The following is a 22,085-nucleotide window of genomic DNA, read 5'->3' as shown; positions in this document are numbered from 1 at the left end:
TCTCATCTCGCCATCTCTCTCATCGTCGTCCAAAATATTCATTAAAAAAAATAAGGTATTTTTACGGCACAATTTTCAGTTAACAGCACCGCTAGCGCCGTTGTCTAACGAGTTCATACATTTGTAGAAATGCCGTTCAGACCATAAAGGTTATGTAAATTATATTAACAAATTTTATGGAGGGTTATTACATAGGCATTAGGGTAAAATATATGCCTCTCACGCTGTTCTATGCCGAAAATATCAAGTTACATAAGTGCAAATTTAGCTATGGATGTGTCGATTTATAAATGTTCATGCTTTTATGTTTAAAATGTGTATGAAAATGTATTATGTATAGGGTATTTTTATTTCTGGGGAGAAATATGATACGAAGGCAGCTTTTTGAAACTGCCCTTCACGTTATCAAATATGACAATTTGTCGAAAATTGCATTTTTCCTAACTATACAAACCTGAGGTCCTTTAACAATAGGAAGGTAACTAGCGGCAGCTGGGACGGTCGTAAGCTTCGAACAAGGGAGAACGGTAGTTTAAAACTGCTTGTACCGATCGTGCGCGCCCGGCGCGCGGGGCCCGAGAGGTGAAGAATCACTTTTTGCTTTAGGCCCATGCAAAAAGTTGCCACGAGTGAGGGGTGACATGAGGTGACTTATATGGTATAGGACCTCAGGTTTGTATAGTTAGGAAAAATGCAATTTTCGACAAATTGTCATTTGTTCCGATACGTATACAAACCCTCGGCCTCCTTTAACAATAGAAGACTCATTCTTGGTGGAGGATCTGAGTCTTTTTTGGTGAACAGACTGGTGTTCGTCCAACCCTGGAGTGCCTCCCTGGTCGTAAGAGCAAGGGAGGGATCCAAACCTCTGTCCGATTGATCGGGGTGTGCACCGCAGGATCAATGGTCAGACCTCTGGGCCAAGTACTAAGAGAGAGGCAAGCGTATCTCTTCGTACCAGCAAGCAAGAACTTGTTCCTGTTTGCAAGAGACAATCATAAAATGATGGGTTTGTCTCAAATTGGCATCCACTTCCTCCCCCTTGTTGGAGGAAGTGGTGGATATTTACTCCTATCCCTACTGAAAGGGATAGGATGGTGCTCTATTGAGTAGCTCAACCTGCATCTCGTCCTTACCCAGCAGGGTAACGCCCGTGTCCCTCTACCCAGAGGTAAAGGGAAGAAAAAGATGGGAAGAGGGAGCCCAGTCACATTCTCATTCCTCATCCATTCTTACGGTCACACCAGGACTCGATGCTGTTCAGCCTGCGAGGGTCTGGGTTACTACACAACGTGTTGAGCAACCACCACGGTTCCCAAGGAAAAAGATCCAAGGAACTGTGGGCAATATCCCGAAGGTAGAAGGAGGTGCATGCGGTCCGGTTGGACCAGCGCCTGCCTTCACTACCTGCGCCACGAAGAAGTTCTTGCGGAACGCGAGAGAATGATGAAGAGGCGTCCACACTCATCCTGGGTGTCGAGTTTCTTCAGACAGCTCCGTCGCGCCTTCACAGGACAAAGCAGCATAGCCTTCGTATCGGAGGCGGTGAAGTCCATTAGGGAGGGATTGTGGGAAGGACTCGAACCAATCGTCAGTTACCGAAGGGTTCTGAGTCTTCGCTACGAAGATCTGCGTACGAAATCGAGCGTTCACAAATCCCCATCCCTTTGTGCTTGACTTCTCAAGAGAAGTCATGCAGTTACCTAAGACGAAAAGAAGGGGATAGTCGTATGACCTATCCCTCTTCTCGACTTTGGTTATGTACAGTACTCATACTGACAAGTTATTTAAGACGAAGTAATGATTGCTCTGGAACAAACCGAACTAAGTCCACAGCATAGTTCGTAACTGACTCGGGCGCTCTGACAGCTGCCGACTGACTGGTTCGGAATCAGTAGAGGGCAAGTTGTCCAAGCATCCGGGTAAGTCACGTGACCTTCGCCCTTTAAAGAGTTTATGCTGAGAGACCAAACAAATAAAATATTTTGTTAGTCACCGATGCGGACGGCGCGGCGATGATTCTCTTAAATGCATAAGCTCAAAAGGCGAAAGTCAATTGCCTTCAAAGACCGAGGTCCCTGATGGCAAGAAAATCTCATAGACGTTGAATCTCAGCTTAAGGAGAAACAACACTATGTGACGTTGAAGACGAAGGTAGGCAATGAATGCAACCTACGTCTTCCAGCTGAATCGAGAAGAATCTCAAGATTCTGATCCTGTGCTTACAAATGACTGAAAACGCTAACCGCCATTTCATTGCTGTCCGGTGTGCAGTGAAAGTGGGCGTTCTTCAGTAATGAAACACAGGGAGAGCCGCCTGAAGAACTGCTTCTCATGGGCTGAACGTTTGGAAGTAGAGCTGGCAGGTGTGGGAGTAGGCGATGTCTTTCAATACATCTGCTAATCCGGGGTGAACAATGAACAATTGCACACCTCCGAATACAAGATATTTTGAGGACAAACTCAGATTCCGCAAAAATCATTCGCATTAGTGAGATACGATGCAGCAAGAGACTATTACAGAATTCTGTTACCGTGCGGTAAACAGAAAAGATGAGAGTCGGGAATAGATATCTCTGTTTTTAAAATTCTCGCAAATACCGAAGGACGATGAATACTTTAGCGGTCACAGCAGTAGATGGTCATTCATGTATGCGAGAATCCTCGTTAATCAGAGACTTAAAGTCCGTGATTGTTGGGGCAGAGATACGGTTGGTATTCAATCAAAGCAGGTGAAAAGACATAACCAACCGTCCATCTCAAAGCGGCAGCTGGTACTGAAATGCCTCGGGCAATTCAATACGCAGTAGCTGTCGCTGACTCGTCATCCTGAGTTGCCAAGTAATCCTTTCCACGAAGGAATGCGTTCGGCTAGAACCACCGAGCATAAAAAGATATGCTCGAGCAATTATATTTATGCGAAACGAATTTCGGTAAATATAAAAAGCTTAAATGGTGTTGTTGTGACAACACCATAAGTATATAAAATTGAAACTGGAAACTCCTGGAGGTTGCAGGCAACCCAAGTTGCAGTTCATTGAATACTTTTTCGTCTAAGTCCGCAATCCGTAGAATAACCAGGATATGCGCCTACCCCTCGGACCATTCAACTGCTTTAGCAGAATCATGTCGCGAGGTTAATATACGTAGTATATTTGTAGGATTCTGAACAACGATCTCCATCCTAAATTCTTTCCTTCAAGAAACAAAATAGGATTGGAGATCGACCACCTTCGTCTCTATCAAAGAGAGTGAAGAAGTCTTCCTCGAAGGAAAGCTTCAATGGTGAACAGAATACTAAGACGATAGTTCAAGCCAAACTGGATATTCCCGTCCGTTCTTCTCTATTCCAGGTTGGTCGCCTATTGTGAGATAGTCTTCTTTCAGCAGCAGTCTTCTTCCTAATGCTAGAAATTCCAGGAATTCGAGCATAGGCGAGGTTCCCGATTATCGTGTAACATATCGGGGATTCTCGTCTCGCTCACTTTGGACCGTGGTCTCGCCTAGTGTTTGGAGATCGTAAGAAACTCTAACACTCTGAATGCGCTAGAAATTCCGTAGAATTCTAAGCAGTCTGCGAAACCCCCACCGAATTCGTCAAAACGATATCGGCTGGTGGTCCTCTCAATTCCCGTAGAAATCGAGAATGGGGCAGATCCCTCCTCAACGGCCGGGGCTTACGTCAGTAGGACCCGAAGGTCCCCCGGTAGCGCAGTCCCCAACGTGGAATCCTACAGAGAAATCTCTGTAGGATCCCTCCCCTTTCCCTCGTAGCCGTAAGGAGAGAGGGAATGGGGGAGGAATTGGATACTCGCAGGGTCGCCTTCCCAACCCGTGGTAAACTTAGCGAGTTTGGAGAAAGAGTAGGAGCACCATCGCCGCCTGGCCCTCTCAGAGTCTGGGAAAACGTATAGTTCAGGCAGAAAAACTTTTTCGTTTTCCCGAGGAGGGTTTACGAACTCTCACTGTAGGTCAAGGGTCTGCCGCCCACTGTGAACGTCGGCTCTGGGTGGGGCTTGATCGAACACCCTGACAGGAGAGAGCCGATAACGTCCTCACCGACTCATTCCAGTCCTCGTCGAGGTCGAACAAACCTCTCAGGAGGACCCGAAGGAGTATTTAAATTAAAACGGTGTCCCAAGACACGCAGAAATCGCCGCTGTCCGCAGTAGAAGGAGGTGGAAGTAGCTTGATCGACCGGCCAGAACTGGAATCAGAGCCTTCTTGTCCGGAGACGAGAGACTCTGGTTCAAGACAGAATCGGCAAGCTCCGATCGCGGCAAAACCCACCGTCGGTTTGGGTTCCCTCCTCGGGGCCCCCAAAACGACATCCGAGGCATAGGACATGGGCTCTGCTGGTGGGAGCGGGCGATCCTTCCCCCCAGGTCGTTGTGCTGAGAAATCAGTGCAATCAACCTGGGCAAAGTTAACTCCTGAATCTCGGAGTTTAACAGCGTCCTTGAGGAGTAGGACCGATCCAGTCCCTCCAACAAGAGCCCAGGCTCTCCCCAAGACCCTCCTCCTTCAGAAGAAGGACCAGCTAACAGATCCCTGAACGGTTTGCCTCCAATCACTTGCGCGTGACAGTCCCTGGCTGTTCCTAAGACACCATACCCTGGCACGTGCGGACCGTCGTGACCGGGATCGTGAAGCGGCGCATCGTCTCACGATCACGTCCTATATACCTCACTCTTTCCTTGGCGTATGCCGATGGAAGTTGAAGGTATCGGAGAGACAGAACTGAACGCTACCACCACACCCAACCCACCCCCTCCCCCCCCTGACCGGTCGCCTCCCAATCACTTGCACGTACGTCCTGGTATTGGTCCTTAAGAAACCATAAACGTGGCACGTTGCGGCGTCGTGAACGGGATCCGTGAGGCGGCGCACCCTCTCACGATCACTGATCCTAGCTTTACCCTCCGCTCCCTTCCCGGTGTAGCCCGAGGTAAGTTGAATGGTAGAGGAGAGAGCCAGACCTGACGCTCCCCCCCCCGCTCGGCTGGCAGGAACCGAGCGTACGTGGGGGCTTACAGCCGTCATCCAACCCCCGCGGTGGGGGATCGATCTGCATGGGCCTGTCCGTGGCCGCTCCCCTGTGGCGAGCGTCTCGACTGAAGCACGTCGACCCCTGGTCCCGTGCGTCAGACGAGCTGCTTTGCTGGTCATCGTATCCCGCACCCGGGTTCCCTGTGGGCAGCGGCGGTCAGGTGACCTGCAGAGGCTTCACCTTTTCCCGCGGTGAGAACCGGTGAGCGTCCTCAGCGGCAACGTCAAACCGCTGGTACCCGAGCCGAGGCTGTACCGTCGGGTCTGAGGGGACCTGGGGGAACCTCCTTTCCCAGCCTCAACCCCGTTACCGTGGTCCTGGGTCCAGCAGAACCGTCAACGTCCACACCGAGGTACGCTGGTCGCCTGCTAGAGCGGACCGCTGGCCTGGCGAGGAGTTCACCCTGATCGGTCCCGGCTCTCGGGACAGTCTTCTGCTCCGTGCCTCGGTACCATGGACGCTGAGCGAACTCAGGCGTCTTAACTTTGGCCTTGCACGGTCACCCAGCCTAAGGAGACCGTAACAACTCCGGAACTTCTCGTGGACGAGAAGCCGAGCCGGTTACCTTGGCTTAGGCAGCAGAGCTGCCAAGACCAGGCGAGGGTGTACCTAAGCGGTAGCCAGCACAAGACCCCTTGGTCCCCCGTCCTATTCTTCTTCTTCTCAGAAGGGAGACGGGCCCCACCTTTCCCCGAAGGCAACCAGGTATGGACCAGCAGAAAGAAAAAAAAATAAAAAACAAACAAAAAAAAAAACAAAACAAAAAAAACCCCCAACCCCCCCTTAAGGGTCACAACCGGAGCTGTGACGAGCCCTTCGAAGTTTCCCGAAGGAGTCCTCTTAGGGGGAAAACCCCTGTTTACTAGCTGGTCGCTTGCGAGAGCGGTCCGCTTGGCCTGGCGAGAGTCCACCTGAGGCGGTTCTCCGCCAGGCCTTCAGCTCCATGCCGTGGTCGTTGGCGCCGAGCGAACCTCTGGCTGCCGGAGAAACCTTTGGCTGCCACGGAGAAGGTGAATTTAACCCGGTGGGGGGAAAGGGTAGTCTTCCCGATGGAGATCGTACCTCGGGATCACCCGCGAACGAGAGACCGAGGCCGGAACCTGGCGTAGCGGCATCGCCGCTTAGCATCCAGGCGAGGAAAGTACCAGAGCTAATCCGATACTACCTCTGGTCACCCCCGTTCCTATCTCTTGGCCTTACGGAAGGTGGGGAGACGGGATCCGCTCCCGAAGGAGCAGGACATCCAGCAGAAGGACCCCCCGTCCCCGACCCCCAAGGTGGGACGGGCCCCTTAGAAGTTCCCCTGGAAGGAGACTTCTTATGGTGGGGGGAGAGGCAGACCCATTCTTCTTTCTTCGGTCTTAATGGGCCTTAAGAAGGTCGAATGGGGAAGAGGCAGCAGCAGAACGAAGACGAAGATGACACCTTCCTCCACTTGCTTCGTCAGCTCACTGCAGGACAGTCCCGTCAGGTCCTCCTCCATCCCTAGGCCGGAGTCGGGCCTATTGTTGCCGAAGCAACACGGCCCGACTTGCACCTGGTTTTGTCTCCGTAAGGAACCCTGGGACTGGGGAATAAAACAACCGGGGCCATGGTCGGTGGACCAGCCCATGGAACAAGGCGCAGGAACCAGGAGCGATCAGGAACAGCACCCAGCTCAGGAGCTGGCATGGAACAGCCGGCAGCGGTAAACAAACCAGAATGGGACGAGCCAAGCCAGTAGAGGGAACCACATCAACGACAGGTACGGGCAGGCCCAGCCCATCGCGCCTCGATAGAATCATCGGCAGCCAGCGGGTAAGCTGGTACGGGCTGGCCGGCCGTCCAGGGGCGAGCTGCTGGAACAGACGGAAGGTCCTGAGGGGGGGCATGGCAACACGAAGAAAACACAGGCGGGCGGGCGGCATACCCCTCCTCGGTAAAAGCGGCGGGCGACCGGCCCTATAAGGGCTGGCAGACGGCGTCACCGCACAGCATGGGGAGTGTAGAACCCAGCGGGGGGAAGCAGCATAAGCTGGCCGTGGGAAGGTTTGTAGTGGAGACCGCTCCCAAGTCAACCCCTGCCCAACCAAAACACCGGCCCCAGACCTCGCTAGAAAAAAAAAAAAAAAACGCTGCAAGCAGATCGTGGGGCATGCCTAAGGCACGCCCTGCAGCCGCAGTGGCCCATACCTTGTCCAAGGTCCCCGTCTCCCACGGATGTCAGCAACCTGCGGTAGCACAGACCAGATTAGTAAGATGGGTGGGGTTTCCCTCACACACTGGGGGGGAGACATGCCCCACCCCACCCCAACGGAAGGAAGGAAACCCCCAAATACAAAATACGAGGCAGCTGAAGGGGCGGGGGGGTCAGGAAAAGAAGTACGAAGAATCGGTATACCAACGGGAGTCGCGGGAGAGCTTTCCGACGACTTCCGTGGCAGACCTTCGCTTCCCCTACCCCCGCACAGCATGGAAAAGTAATATGAAAATGAAACAGAATACTGCACGTTGCGATTCAACGTTCATAGAACTTAAAGGGGGAAAGAATCAATTCCCGGGTAAGATCGGGAAAACTTGATCCCATAATAAGATGATGCCTATCATAATTATAAATGAAAATGAACAATACCTGCCTTGCGATTTCACTTTCCGACAGCAATAATAAATCGTAAGGCTATTAATTCCCGGGTAAGGAGCGTAAATTGATCCAAAATTAAATTTGATGCAATTAATAAATTTGAAAACCTGAAAAGAAAACTGCATTGCGAATCCACTTTCATTGCATTCTATTCATACAAAATAAGAGGCTCGTGCCGAGCGCAATCAAGCTCTCGGCAACGAACGCACAGGGCAAAAATATAATGAAAAAGAGTACTTACATCTTTCAATTACACACTTTCGCCCAAAATACATGACTCGGCGCGAGTGCGCCCGCCCTCGGCACCGAGACATAATTAAATTCAATTTCATGAAAAGAGCGGAAATCGCCGCCTCTACGGCGATAGCTCCATGTTGATTCATAATTAAGTAATGAAAATGAAAACAGTGTACTTACAGTTTCATTTTCAAGATCAAACAAACCATTAGTAGAAAACACAATATAAACAAAGCATACGACGATGAAACGGGCAGAGAGCGATGACGAACACGTCCTTCACACCCGCGGCCGAAAGCAAAAGTGATTCTTCACCTCTCGGGCGCGCGGGCGCGCGGGCGCGCGCACGATCGGACAAGCAGTTAACTACCGTTCTCCCCTTGTTCGAAGCTTACGACCGTCCCAGCTGCCGCTAGTTACCTTCCTATTGTTAAAGGACCGAGGGTTTGTATTACGTATCGGAACAAACAATGTTTTTTCATTTTCTTTCTTGTGAGCCACCACCTGCTGCTCTTCCCAAAATATCAAGTTAAAAAAAAGTGCAAATTAGCGATCGATGTGTCGATTTTATAAATGTTCATTCTTTTATGCTTAAAATGTGTATGAAAATGTATATTATGCATAAGGTATTTTTATTTCTGTGCAGAAATATGATAAAAAGGCAGCTTTTGAAACTGCCCTTCACGTTATCAAATACGATGTTTTTTCATGTTCGTTCTTGTAAGCCGCCGTCTGCCGCTCTTCCGAAAATATAGAGTTAAAAAGAGTGCAAATTTAGCGATCAATGTGTCGATTTTTTAAAGGTTTATGCTTATATGTTTAAAATGCATAGGGTAATATATTTTCAAAGGCAGCTTTTGTAACTACACTCCACGTTATCAGGGGATGTTTTTTCATGTTCGTTCTTGTCCGCCACTGTTCCGAAAAATGCATGGTGTTATTTTATTAATTATGCATCTTTTCCATAAATCCTGTAAAAAGTTATACATGCCTTCACTGTATCCAATAATATTGTATGTAATCTCATATCACTGTATTATAAAATGCTACAGCAAATCTAAGCCAGTATTCCGCGGAGCGGCCAATGTTGTGGTTTGAAACCAGCTGATGGCAAATACAAGTTTGTTTCGTCACTTGCTTCTAGTTACCATAAACGAATATTTGACTTATATGAGACAGGGTTATTTTTCCTTATACATCGTGTTTTTAGGTGAAAATATGAATTGAATATGTCTCGTGAATGTGAACTATTTTTTTTCGTTAACAGATTATGTTGGCGGCATGTTTATTGCGTAAAAAAATTACGTGATTCCATTTCCAATTTTCCTTTAAATCATCATAATACGAACTTTACGTTATTTATCTTATATCGGAGTGAAACCAACAGTAAAATTTGTTCTTTCAAGCACAGTAGTTTTGATTAAAATGATTTTATCTCAATTTTATCTACGGTTATGTTTGATGGCATAGTTTACCGGAGTTTTATCCTCGTTGCCAATGTGCGATAATAGTCATTAGCAGCTTGAACAGTTTTTCAGCTTCAGTTAAAACTAGGTTTAAATTTAACAGTATATTTCCCAACTGATCTTTGATCTATAGCGAATCAAGTTATTACATTAAGATATTTCAGTTCTATTCTATACATAACGCCATTCATAACAACTATGCAAGCCAAACAGATGTTATCCAATTCGGTTGTAATTAAAAAAAAAAAAGTCGTTTCTCGTTTGGTGTTCTTGGCTGTACACGTTCACGCAACGAGTTTAACGTTAAAACCATACTTTCATCATTCTCTTTTGCTGTTATTGAACTTATGTAACTAGAAGATGGATAAAGTTAGGCTATTGTAATTTGGTCTCTCATAATATCAAACTATCGTAAGACGAATTATCGTAACTTGAATACTACAGCTACCTGTACACTGTATAAACCTTATTATATCTTTACATACTCTAGATACCCAAAGGATTAAAGCAAGGCTTTTTTCACTTTACAGTATTTATAATGCTATAATGTACTGTACAGTACTACTGTACAGTAAATTCTATAGTACTATACTGCATAAATATAATTTTACTTATTGCACCATTGTGGGATTACAGCACCTTGACTGGTCTAAAGTTTCGAAACGTGTGCCGCGGCCGTAGGCTTTAAAATCGCTTAGTGTCGAAAATCACTTAGCATCAGCAGCCAGGAATGGAACCCCTACCGCTAACCAGGGGCCGCCTGTATACAGAAGTAATCAGAAAGGCACCCGAACTAAGACACCTACAGCTATTAAAGGCACTCTTAATACAGCAGTAGGAGCCCTTATTAACATCACTCAAGAGGTGTTACTCCTGCCTACCAGCATTCAGCATCCTATAGCTCATGTAACTGATAGACCTGCACTAGACACTATGAGAGGCAACATTCCCAAACAAAAAATCCACAATCACAATCTACGATTAAGCTCTCCAGCAGTGAGACCATCAACCACAAGCTTTTGGCTTACAAGGAAATCTCACAAGCTCATCAACAGTGTGAATTTTCCTCCTCACCCAATTAGCAGTCAGCCTATATTTGACCCCCTACTTGACCATCTCATATAGAACAAGCAAGACTCAGCACAAATGACAGTTTACAGGCAGTCCCTGGTTATCGGCAGCCTCGGTTACCAGCAATCCAGCAAAGACTTTCTCCTGAAGAAGGACAACCCCATAGAGGGTGAAATAACAATTTCAGTTACTATCATTGTTACTCTGTAAGCGATATACAATAGCAAATTCATCTACCCAAGTTTGCAACTGCTTTCCTCTCCAAGGATGTCAAACATCGGCGAGTTACTGGAATGCAGTAACCCTGAAAAATCAATAACAGAAAGACACAGAAAACTGAAAACAAACTGAATGCAGCTTATGCACTTATCACCTTCAATACTACTATAGGCTTAAGAGAGGGTAAATTTACTACCTATATCCATTATTATCATTATCATTAGCATTGTTATAATTATTTTTATTACTGCTATATTATCATTATTCAGAAGACGAACCCTAATCCCATGGGGCAAGCTCACAGAGGTCATCATCTTGGAATTCATGCTTCCAAAGTATATGGTGTTCATTTTAAAGAAGTAACAGAAGTACAGAATACATAAAAGATTAGTTATTAGAAAAGAAAAAATAAAGCTAACAAATTAATAAATGGATAAAAATGAAAGTCATTGACATAAAAATTCACTTACACTTGAATGTAACTTGCACACAAGAGCCAACCAAATCACAAATCACTCTCACCAACTTACCACTGTGCCAGTCTTAGACTGCCTCTCAGAACCTGCCAAATCAACCAGGTTCAGTTTTCCAACCCTTATATGATTCTTTCCTTTGTCATCAATCTCGCTACATTCAATGGTAATGATGAAGATGGCGTGAGATCTTGAACTGTGAAGGTTCATATTCGTGGCACTGAAAATGGAACAGCAGCTAAATAAATAACCGTTTTCTATTCATCATTTCAATAAAAAAAGATACTCAGTATGTAGACAGATTTCCAGTTACCCAATACAATATGCCACAGCTAGCAACACATCAACTAATGAGAAATTAATTGCAAATATGAAATCTTGAAGAAGTTATTGCACAAACCACTTTCTGTATAAAAAAAAAGTTAAGTATAAGACAGTGTATTCATTATATTGAAAACAATAAAATATAAAAAAATGTTCAAGGTACTCTGACAGAATTAGTTTATAATTCCAGTACATACAACCTTGAATACAGAATTCTGCTAGATTATTGTATAACCACCATCATCAGTCTACACTGAAAACACTGGCCAAACCTACTTGAGAAATATGTTATTTTCAAAATAAAATTATTTCACAAATACTTACCAAGTAATTACACAACCATACTTTTCTACTCGTAGGGCAGCTAAAATTTGAAATTCGCAGTAGCAATTAATTTGTTTTTATTGTACATAACCACCACGCCCCCTTCCGGGAAACCATAGGTACAACAACACAAGAGAAAATCACTTCTTTTGTGCTTAATGTCAAATAAGAGTGGAGGAGGGAGGGCTCCAATCTGCAATTACCTGGTGTGTATATGTGAAATGATTTTATTATGAAAATACCAGTTTCACATAAGTAACTTACCAAGTAATTACACAGCTGAATCCCACATTGATAGGTGGGGATAAATGGACATATTTGCTTTAAACACAGTTAATAATAATTATGAATTTGAAGCATAAAATTCAGTTAGCCTTGATAAAAAGCCTGTTGCACATATCTTTACCTGGTCAGAGAGCTAGAGCAGGTGATTACTACCTTTTGGTCATTGCTCTTTGACATGTAGTGACTTAGTGAAGCATCCGTGATAAGCCTTATACTTTTGACAGGAGACTTTAGAGTGAAGTACTCAAACACCCATAAAGTAACTAGGTAAACTGCCCTTGCCCTGGGCCCAGTACCAACAAAATATACTGACCAAAACTTTGTTACCTACACCAAGAACAACATAAAAATTAAAATACCTTCATACCACCACTGACTGGTGTGTACTCCAGATACCAGTAACCACCGGTTTCCCAAGAGAAACTCACAACCCAAACTTCAAGGCAAAGAAGTTATGGATAGGAAGGAATGCTTTCTATGCTTTTTCCCCAAAATTTTTAGTAGCGAAAGGTCTAATACAACTCGGTAAAGGTAAAAATTGATCAATTAAAAATGAGAGAGAGAGAGAGAGAGAGAGAGAGAGAGAGAGAGAGAGAGAGAGAGAGAGAGAGAGAGAGAGAGAGAGAGACATATAAAAATGAAATTAAAGTTACTGTAATTCCATTTAAAAGTTAATTAATTACCCTTAAAAAAGAAATAAATGGTTGGTAAAAATATAAGTGTATGTGAAGATTACATACAAACATACATAGAGAGAGAGAGAGAGAGAGAGAGAGAGAGACGAGAGGGAAGCGGAGCGAGAGAGAGAGAGAGAGAGAGAGAGAGAGAGAGCAATTACATAAAACTCATTAACCAGCTAATCGGCAACATTTCCCTTCCTGTCACATTACTTGGCATATTTAACACCTCTGGACTTCGAGCTTCTGGTGGAGTTAAAAAGAAAGATAAGAGAAAGAATTTTATATACATATCATTTTGTAACTACAGTTGTATTATTATCATTATTATTACTATTATTAGAAACTATTAATAAACATATACCGTACATGTACCATAAAAATTCTCTCATGTCAGTAAGAGAGAGGGAGAGAGATAGAGAAGAGTTGTTCTTGCTTAAAAGTAGAATGCAAAGGTTATTTCTTTAAAATACTATTATTTATGAATTTTTTAGTTATAGTTATATTATTTTTTTTTTCTTTTTTTTGGTCTATCACAGTCCTCCAATTTGACTGAGTGGTATTTATAGTGTGGGGTTCTGGGTTGCATCCTGCCTCCTTAGGAGTCCATCACTTTTCTCACTATGTGCGCCGTTTCTAGGATCACAATCTTCTGCATGAGTCCTGGAGCAACTTCAGCCTCTAGTTATTCCAGACTCCTTTTCAGGGATCTTGGAATCGTGCCTAGTGTTCCTATGATTATGGGTACAATTTTCACTGGCATATCCCATATCCTTCTTATTTCTATTTTCAGGTCTTGATACTTATCCATTTTTTCCTTTCTTTCTCTTCAACTCTGGTGTCCCATGGTATTGCGACATCAATAAGTGATACCTTCTTCTTGATTCTGTCAAATCAACGTCACGTCTGGTCTACTTGCACGTATCACCCTATCCGTTCTGATACCATAGTCCCAGAGGATCTTTGCCTGTTTGTTTTCTATCATTCCTTCAGGTTGGTGCTCGTACCACTTATTACTGTAAGATAGTTGGTGTTTCTTGCACAAGCTCCAGTGGAGGGCTTTTGCTACTGAATCATGCCTCTTTTTGTACTGGTTTTGTGCAAGTGCCGGACATTCGCTTGCTATGTGGTTTATGGTTTCATTTTTCATATTGCACTTCCTACATATGGGAGAGATGTTATTTCCATCTATTGTTCTTTGAACGTATCTGGTTCTTAGGGCCTGATCTTGTGCCGCTGTTATCATTCCTTCAGTTTCCTTCTTGAGCTCTCCCCTCTGTAGCCATTGCCATGTGTCATCGCTGGCTAGTTCTTCTGTCTCATATATTGTCCATGCATTTGTTTGTTGTACCATTCCTCTGTTCTGTTTGTCATTCTCCTGTCTCTGTATATTTCTGGGTCTTTGTCTACTTTTATCAGTCCTTCTTCCCATGCACTCTTGAGCCACTCGTCTTCACTGGTTTTCAGATACTGCCCCAATGCTCTGTTCTTGATATTGACGCAGTCCTCTATGCTTCATAGTCCTCTCCCTCCTTCCTTTCGTGTTATGTATTGTCTGTCCATATTTGCTTTTGGGTGTAGTGCTTTGTGTATTGTCATATGTTTCCTAGTTTTCTGGTCTATGCTGTGGAGTTCTGCCTTCGTCCATTCCACTATTCCTGTACTGTATCTGATTACTGGCTCTGCCCATGTGTTTATGGCTTTTATCATATTTCTGTCGTTGAGTTTTGACTTGAGTATTGCCATGAGTCTCTGCATATATTCTTTCCTGATCGTGTCCTTCATCTTTTGGTGTTTAATAACCCCTCCTTCCATTACAACCACTGGACTTCAACCATCAGCCGGCAGAAACAAATTGAGGCTCTTTGCTAAGTTGTACTTCTCTTTCTCCCTGAAAGTGGGCAGGACAAATCATCTTGCCCAAAACATTCTAGCACGAATAGCGAATTTCAAAATTTTGATTGCCAGACGACTGAAACTAATATCTATGTTGTAATTACTGGGTAAGATACTTATATAAAAACAATCTTTGTTGACATCCTTGACCACCTCTACATCTCTCTTCCTGAGAAGGGAAGATACTTCTTCTGAAAGGGGCGAGTACTTCTCTGGGCCCACTGAGTATGGTGAAGTCTTGTCACCAACTGGTACACAGAGGTCAGGGTCTTCACTTCTGAGAGGAAGGCTTGGTTCGCTCAAGGCCTGGACTGAACCTCGATCTACTGCCATGAAAGGACTGCTGTTGGAGAGGGGAGACTAATTTGGCACCAAATGAGACCAACTCCTTAGGTTGTTTGGCTGACTGAGCAAAGAGATCTTGGGTGGACTTCTTTTGGAGGTCTAAAGCTATCTCCTGCACTGTGGCCTGAGGGAACAGATAATGACAATCCAAAGGCAAGAAAGGAGATCTGATTTCTGGGTAGCAGTGACCCGCTTAGTGATAAATGATGAACATCAAAGTTCCTTCTTCAGAACCCCCTGAGAAAACAAAGCAACCAGTTCCAGGAAGCTGTCCCTGATGGCTTTGTCAGCACATGACAAAATGCCCAGCCAGTCTGAGGAAAAGTCCCCTGCCAGGTTGCAACAGACTTCAATCTTCTTAGTGAGGGCTCCTGTTATCCAATCTAAAAACCTAAAACTTTCAAAACTTTAAAAATGTTCTTCGCTAGATGATCAAGCTCTATCAACAAGAACATAATCTTCACCAATGAGAAGGCTGATCTGTCTAGGCAGGAGAAGTCCCCCTGAGAGGCGGCAGCAGCTCCCAAAGAAGGAGCTCCTTCAGTGGCATAAGATAAGTACCTCCTATGAGAAAGTCGAGAGGGAGGGGAACAGGCCACCTTACCTTGTTCCCTCTTCTCCGAGAGCCAAACTCCAATTTCATTTTATGCCTTCCATGAAGAGGGGAGAACCATCTTGGAAGTATGGAACTTTCATCTGGCTGGTCCCTCACCATGAATGTTGACACAGGGGAAGCTGGTGCAGCTGGAGTGAAGAAGGAAAGAAAAACTCACCACAAAATACGTATATAAGGAGAGCTGCGTAGGCTGTGGGAGGAGGTTCCTGATCCAAACATTCATTGTCTTGACGAATGTGGTGAAGGAGAAAGGTCCAAAGGAGCCTTTGCTAATGCAGATGCCTTCTGTAAAAGGCCCCAAATGTTATTGAGTTGGCATTGGATGGGAGCCAGCAAAGGAACATGCATAGTGGATGCAGAAGAAAACAAAGCAGGTGGCTGAGGAGGAGGCACCAGCCGCTGGGAAGGTGGCACCAGGCACTTGGCAGCTGGCGCCGAGCGAAATGGAGTTGGCGCTGGGCACTTGGAGACTGACACTGGGCACTCTATGTACAACAGGCACTTAGATGAGGACGATGGGCACTTACGAGAGCTAGACAGGCGCTCTGACACCAAATACTGCTCTTCAATGCCTTTCCAACGGCTGTCCATCAAAGCCTGGGACTGGACAACACGCTAGACTGAGGGGATAAGTAAGTATATCTTAGTTTTACCAGACCACTGAGCTGATTAACAGCTCTCCTAGGGCTGGCCCGAAGGATTAGATATTTTTACGTGACTAGGAATCAAATTGATTACCTAGCAACGGGACCTACAGCTTATTGTGGAATCCGAACCACATTATATCGAGAAAGGTATTTCTATCACCAGAAATAAATTTCTCTAATTCCGCGTTGGCCGGGCCGAGAATCGAACTTGGACCACCGAGTTAGCAGCCGAGTGCGAAGTCCACTCGGCCAACGTGGGACTTAGACTGAGGGGATGCTTGCCAATAGGCAAACCCCACCAACCTACCTTGGACTTCCAGTATGCCTCCTCCCAGGTTTAGGGGGAGTCTGACAGGGTCTTCATCTAGGAGCATTAGCAGGGCAAGTAGACATCTCCGCTAACACTGCACTGTCACTTTTATCGCTTGCTTCATCCATCAGAAATAGAATAGTGGACAGCCCTAATTGGGCCACAGTATACACTGAGACCAAATTTCTGGTCAAATCTGGCTTCAAGACTGGCAATGGGATTGGGGTTGGAAGCATGGGAGCCAGGTTAAGGAGTAGGTGGTACAGTCGGAGGGGTGGTAATGGGAGAAAGGGCAGTTACAGGAGATGGTATAACAGGCAATTTGGCTATAACCGACTTAGTTGTAGACATTACACTAGCTAAAGTACTATTTTGGCTTTAGCAGTTGCCTTTCATTTTTTGTCTCTTCTCAAGCTTGTCCAAATGAGCCTGTAACACATTCCACTTTCTCTCATCCCAGTCCTTGCATTCGTTACAAGTCAAATCAATCGTGCATATTTGCCCCCTACATTTAGTACAGATGGTATGTGAATCATAAGAGGCCTTGGTCTGTCTATTGTGCAGCCTTCCCTGCAATACCTAATACTACTAGATGCACCAGAGTCAGATATGATCAGCGAAATCTCATCTGAATTCAGTGAAAAAACAGGTCTTAAAAACACTTAACTTTCTGTACATAGCACAAAGGCTACCAAAAGCAAGAATACTTCATCAATATGGAGAAATATACAACCATATGACAATTGGAATTCCAAAATAAAGCTGCTCATACAACTGATGTCCAGTCATTAACTGACAGAAATGAATTGAGCTCTACAGCACTGTTGCAACTATTCTTCCCAGAAAGTGGATGGAGCTACTCACCTATACTAAAACAACAGAAGCACTACTGTGAATTCCTAAATTTAAGCAGCCATGCGAGTTGAAACTATAGCTATGTAATTTCTTGGTAAGTTACTTATATGAAAAGAGGGATTAACCTGACTTTTACAGAATATACTGCTATCCACATTTAAAGAGAAAAATGTAGAAAAGAAATATACTCTCTGCACATGAAAATAAATGAAGTAGATAAATTGCAATGGAAAAACCATTGCAATAACTCAGGAATAAAGGGCATATTGACCAGCAATAGAATCCACACCTACCCAACAGCTCTATTCTGGTTACCAACAGTCATAACGTGTTGGATTTCATTAACGCTTTTACACACAAACTGCTGCAGATCCCTGACGTACACTCCAGTGTCCGGGCGTTCCTTCAGTTCAAGTCGTTTCTTTTGGTCTTTCCCTAACAAGTCCCTATGGAAAAAGAAATGAGTGTCAATATTGATGAACTCCACAAATTACAATTCGATAATCAAAGGAAGTATTTCTGGCTAGCCAAAAGACTCTTAAAAAGTAACTCAAGCGGTCTCCTTACAAACTAGTTACAAACTATAGATAATACTATAATACAAATACATAATACTATATTACAGATGATAACTTAATACGTATAGTCAGTATTTATAGGACAGATTTTAGTTATGCTAATGATGAAATAGATTAGATATAAAAGTATATACATTATCATAATATTATGTTAGAAACTGAGTTACGATGTACAATACTGTGTACTCACACAAATATATCTGCCGTGTACTCAGTTTACCACCTTAAACCCAACCCAGTTATACAAAATTTAACTTAATTCTATAGAATCATCCACTTCTGCAAAGCTTACCTAATTTCTTCCTGATATATCTCAAGGTATGAAGCTCGTATGAGGTACTGTTGGTTACTACTAAGAGCTATGTGGTCAAAAATATGTTCAAATGAATTTGGTATGACTCCTCTTTGATCTGGATCATCTCGTATTCCTAAAAAAACAACAAAAGAATATGTGGGGTTAAAATGCAAATTGTAAAAAGTATCTTCACAAACATATGACACTAAACATACACATTTCCTGTCATATAGTCACATCAGCAGAAATAAATAAGAACACAGCAATATTATACATCCAACTAAATAATATACTGCACCTTCCATAGTGTATGTCTTGCCAGTTCCCGTCTGCCCGTACGCAAATATCGTGCCATTAAAACCACATAAAACAGAGTCAACGAGAGGTCGGAATGTTTCATCATATAGTTCAAGTTGTTTGGAGCTGAAACAAGAAGTAAATTTTCTTTAAATGAAAAATATAATCTTTGCTTCTTAAGTTTTGAGGTTTATCTGCTACAAAAAAATTAAAACAAAATTTTGCCACTGTACTATCTAAAACTGTTATTTACAATTACAAAAATTTAAGATGAATATAATCATGCATTCTTAAATCTCACATCCGATTTGACAATGTTCATGGTTCACAGAAATATGAATAAAGACATTGCAAAGATGAACAACTTACTTCCAGTCATACACCGCATCGAAGGTGAAGGTTTTTCTGGGGTCAGTCTCCGGTGCCTTCACATTTCTGAGTTCCACCACTCCTCGGTCAACATCCATATCCACCACCCTAGCAAGTACATATTTGTTTTTAGTAAGCAGAAGACTAAAAGCATATCCTAAGATATCAGGTGTGACTATACATAAGAAGGTTCGATTTTCTCACACAACACAACATATTTTTTTTAAAGTACAGTGGACCACTGCTTATTCACGAATTTTCAGCAACACGTTTTTTCAATAAATTGCAGAAAATTTGGTGATTCACAGACCTTTTCAGTTGAAAAAAAATTTACTAAAATTTACAGATTATTGTATTTTCATGTTATTTTTGTGACTAAATAAATCTATCATAAAAATTGTATTTAGTCGCAAAAATAACATAAAAAATAGGCAGTTTTAAGCATTTTAAGAGGGGTATTTTGTGTTCCAGCTATTAAAATACACAGTTAATAGGCATTTTTCAAGGGTTTCCAATATATTATTGCGGTCCAATATACTATTGCGGATTTTTGGTAATCATGGGGAGTTGTGATACCTAACCACCGAGAATACAGGGGGTCCACAGTAATTCATATTTTTCCTAACAAACTAACCTGAATTTCTTTATACAGGATTTAGCTTCCATGTAAAGAATGAGGGTTTGCATTTGTGCAAGAGAAAATAGCAAATTTTAAAAGTAATACATATGTAGTATATATTTTCTCTAGCATACAAATCTAAAGTTCTTTGCATAAAAGCTAAATACTACATAAAGAACAAGGGTTTGTTTTTGTGGTGTTTTTACGTTGAATGGAACCAGTGGTTATTCAGCAATAGGACCAACAGCTTTACGTGACTTCCGAACCACGTCAAGAGTGACCTTCTATCACCAGAAATACACATCTCTCACCCCTCAATGGAATGCCTAAGAATCGAACTCACGGCCACCAAGGTGGCAGGCCAAGACCATACCGACCACGCCACTGAGGTGCTACGAGGCTTTGTCTTTGTGTAGGAACAACTGGATATTAGAGCATCCTATCATAGAGGTCTCATTTCAAATGCCTGCATTTTCCATACAATATGAGAGCAAAATGTTACTTCAAAACAATTCTTACTTTCCTACTGTTTCAGTAAAAAAAAAAAAACCCCACCACCAAACCCAGAAAGGGCATTAAAATGTACTGTATACTACATAAAGTTCTTTTTGTGGATAGTTTATACAGGCAGTTCCTGGTTATCGGCAGCAGTTCTGTTCCTACACTTGATGATAAGCTTATGGCGCCAATAACCAGTTAATGGCACCTCTGTTAAGTATGTATCAATGCCAATACTCTATTATCGGCACTGACAACCAGAAATCAGTACATTATGGTGCCAAAAATAACAATTTGTCAAAAATTGTATTTTTCCAAACTATACAAATCTGAGGTCCTTTAACAATAGGAAGGTACTTAACGGCACCTGAACCGGTCGTAAGCTTCGAACAAGGGGGTTCGGTAGTTAACCCTCTTACGCCGGAGCGGTAAATAAAAAATTGTCTCCCGTATGCCAGAGGGGTTTCGGAGTGAGCGCGAAAGCGGAAAAATTATTTTTTCAAAAAATCACAGCGGGCTTAGTTTTCAAGATTAAGAGTTCAATTTTGGCTCCTTTTTTTGTCATTGCCTGAAGTTTAATATGCAACCATCAGAAATGAAAAAAATTATCATTATCATATATAAATAATGCGATATATGATAGCGCAAAAACAAAATTTCATATATAATTGTATTCAAATCGCGCTGTGCGCAAAACGGTTAAAGGTAACAAGTTACTTTTTTTCGTTGTAATGTACACTAAATTGCGATCATTTTGGTATATAACACATTGTAAAACGATAAAAGCAACACAGAGAAAATATTATCACAAAATAATGCATGAATTCGTAACGCACGGATGTAAACAAATATTTTTTTCAAAAATTCACCATAAATCTAAATATTGTCCTAGAGACTTCCAATTTCTTTCAAAATGAAGACAAATGATTGAATATTACTATACTGTAAGATTATTAGCTTACAATTGCAGTTTTTGACCATATCTGATGAGTTAAAGTTGACCGAATGTCAAATTTTTTATATATATATTTTTTATATGCAATTATTTCGGAAATAAGAAAAGCTACAACATTCAAATATTTTTCGTTTTATTCTACATGAAATTGCGCACATTTTCATATATAAAACTCTATGAAATGCCTAATCTGAAACGGAGCAAATATTCCGAGAATGGGACGTACGTATTTCGGAGATTTGTGGCGGAGAATTCGCGCACGGAGGGAAGGAAAGATTTTTTAAAAATTCACCATCAATCTAAATATTTTGCTAGAGACTTCGAATTTGTTTCAAGATGAAGATAAATAACTGAATATTACTAGACTGTAAGAGTTTTAGCTTACAATTGCGTTTTTCAACCATTTCGGTAGAGTCAAAGTTGACCGAACGTGGTTTTTTTTCTATTTATCGTGATTTATATGCAAATATTTCGAAAATGAGAAAAGCTACAACCTTCAATTATTTTTTGTTGTATTCTACATGAAATTGTGCACATTTTCATATATAAAACTTTATGTAACGGCTAATTTAAAATGGTGCAAACATTACCACAATCGCACGTATGATTTTTTCGGAAGAGTTACCGCGCGGACGTAAAGAAAATGTTATTTTTTTCATAAATTCACCATAAATCAAAATATTGTGCTAGAGACTTCCAATTTGTTGCAAAATGAAGGTAAATGCTTGAATATTACTAGAATATAAACGTTTTAGCTTACAATTGCGTTTTTCAACCATTTCGGTAGAGTTAAAATTGACCGAAGGTTGAAATTTTGGCAATTATCGTTTATTTATATGAAAATATCTCAAAACCGATAAAAGCTACAACCATGGGTTGTTTTTAGTTGTATTGTGCATGAAATTGCGCACATTTCCATATATAAAACTTTATTTAACGGCTAATTTTAAAATGGTGCAAACATTACCACAATCGCATGTATGATTTTTTTCGGAAGAGTTACCGCGCGGACGTAAGGAAAAAGTTTTTTTCATAAATTCACCATAAATCGAAATATTG

General features: G+C 42.6%; 1 protein-coding gene across 6 annotated transcripts in view; it reads right to left on the bottom strand.

The window, feature by feature from the left end:
- LOC135221639 (kinesin-like protein KIF3B) overlaps positions 1-22,085 on the bottom strand; it is a 155,214-nt gene that overhangs the window by 103,455 nt on the left and 29,674 nt on the right. For all 6 annotated transcript variants that reach the window (XR_010316059.1, XR_010316060.1, XM_064259316.1 and 3 more), the window contains exons 3-7: positions 18,955-19,062; positions 18,587-18,711; positions 18,286-18,421; positions 17,709-17,861; positions 11,194-11,356 (exon numbers count right to left, since the gene is read on the bottom strand). Coding sequence is in view for 4 of the 6 variants with exons in the window: in XM_064259316.1 (XP_064115386.1) it covers positions 11,194-11,356; positions 17,709-17,861; positions 18,286-18,421; positions 18,587-18,711; positions 18,955-19,062 (685 nt within the window). In the remaining 2 variants the exon portion in view is untranslated. The remainder of the gene's footprint in view (positions 1-11,193; positions 11,357-17,708; positions 17,862-18,285; positions 18,422-18,586; positions 18,712-18,954; positions 19,063-22,085) is intronic.

The sequence above is a fragment of the Macrobrachium nipponense genome, chromosome 3, assembly GCF_015104395.2.
Source record: "Macrobrachium nipponense isolate FS-2020 chromosome 3, ASM1510439v2, whole genome shotgun sequence".
NCBI classification, from domain to species: Eukaryota; Metazoa; Arthropoda; class Malacostraca; order Decapoda; family Palaemonidae; genus Macrobrachium; species Macrobrachium nipponense.
The sequence above is the reverse complement of the archived record's forward strand: the minus strand, read 5'-3'. Positions and strand labels throughout refer to the sequence as shown.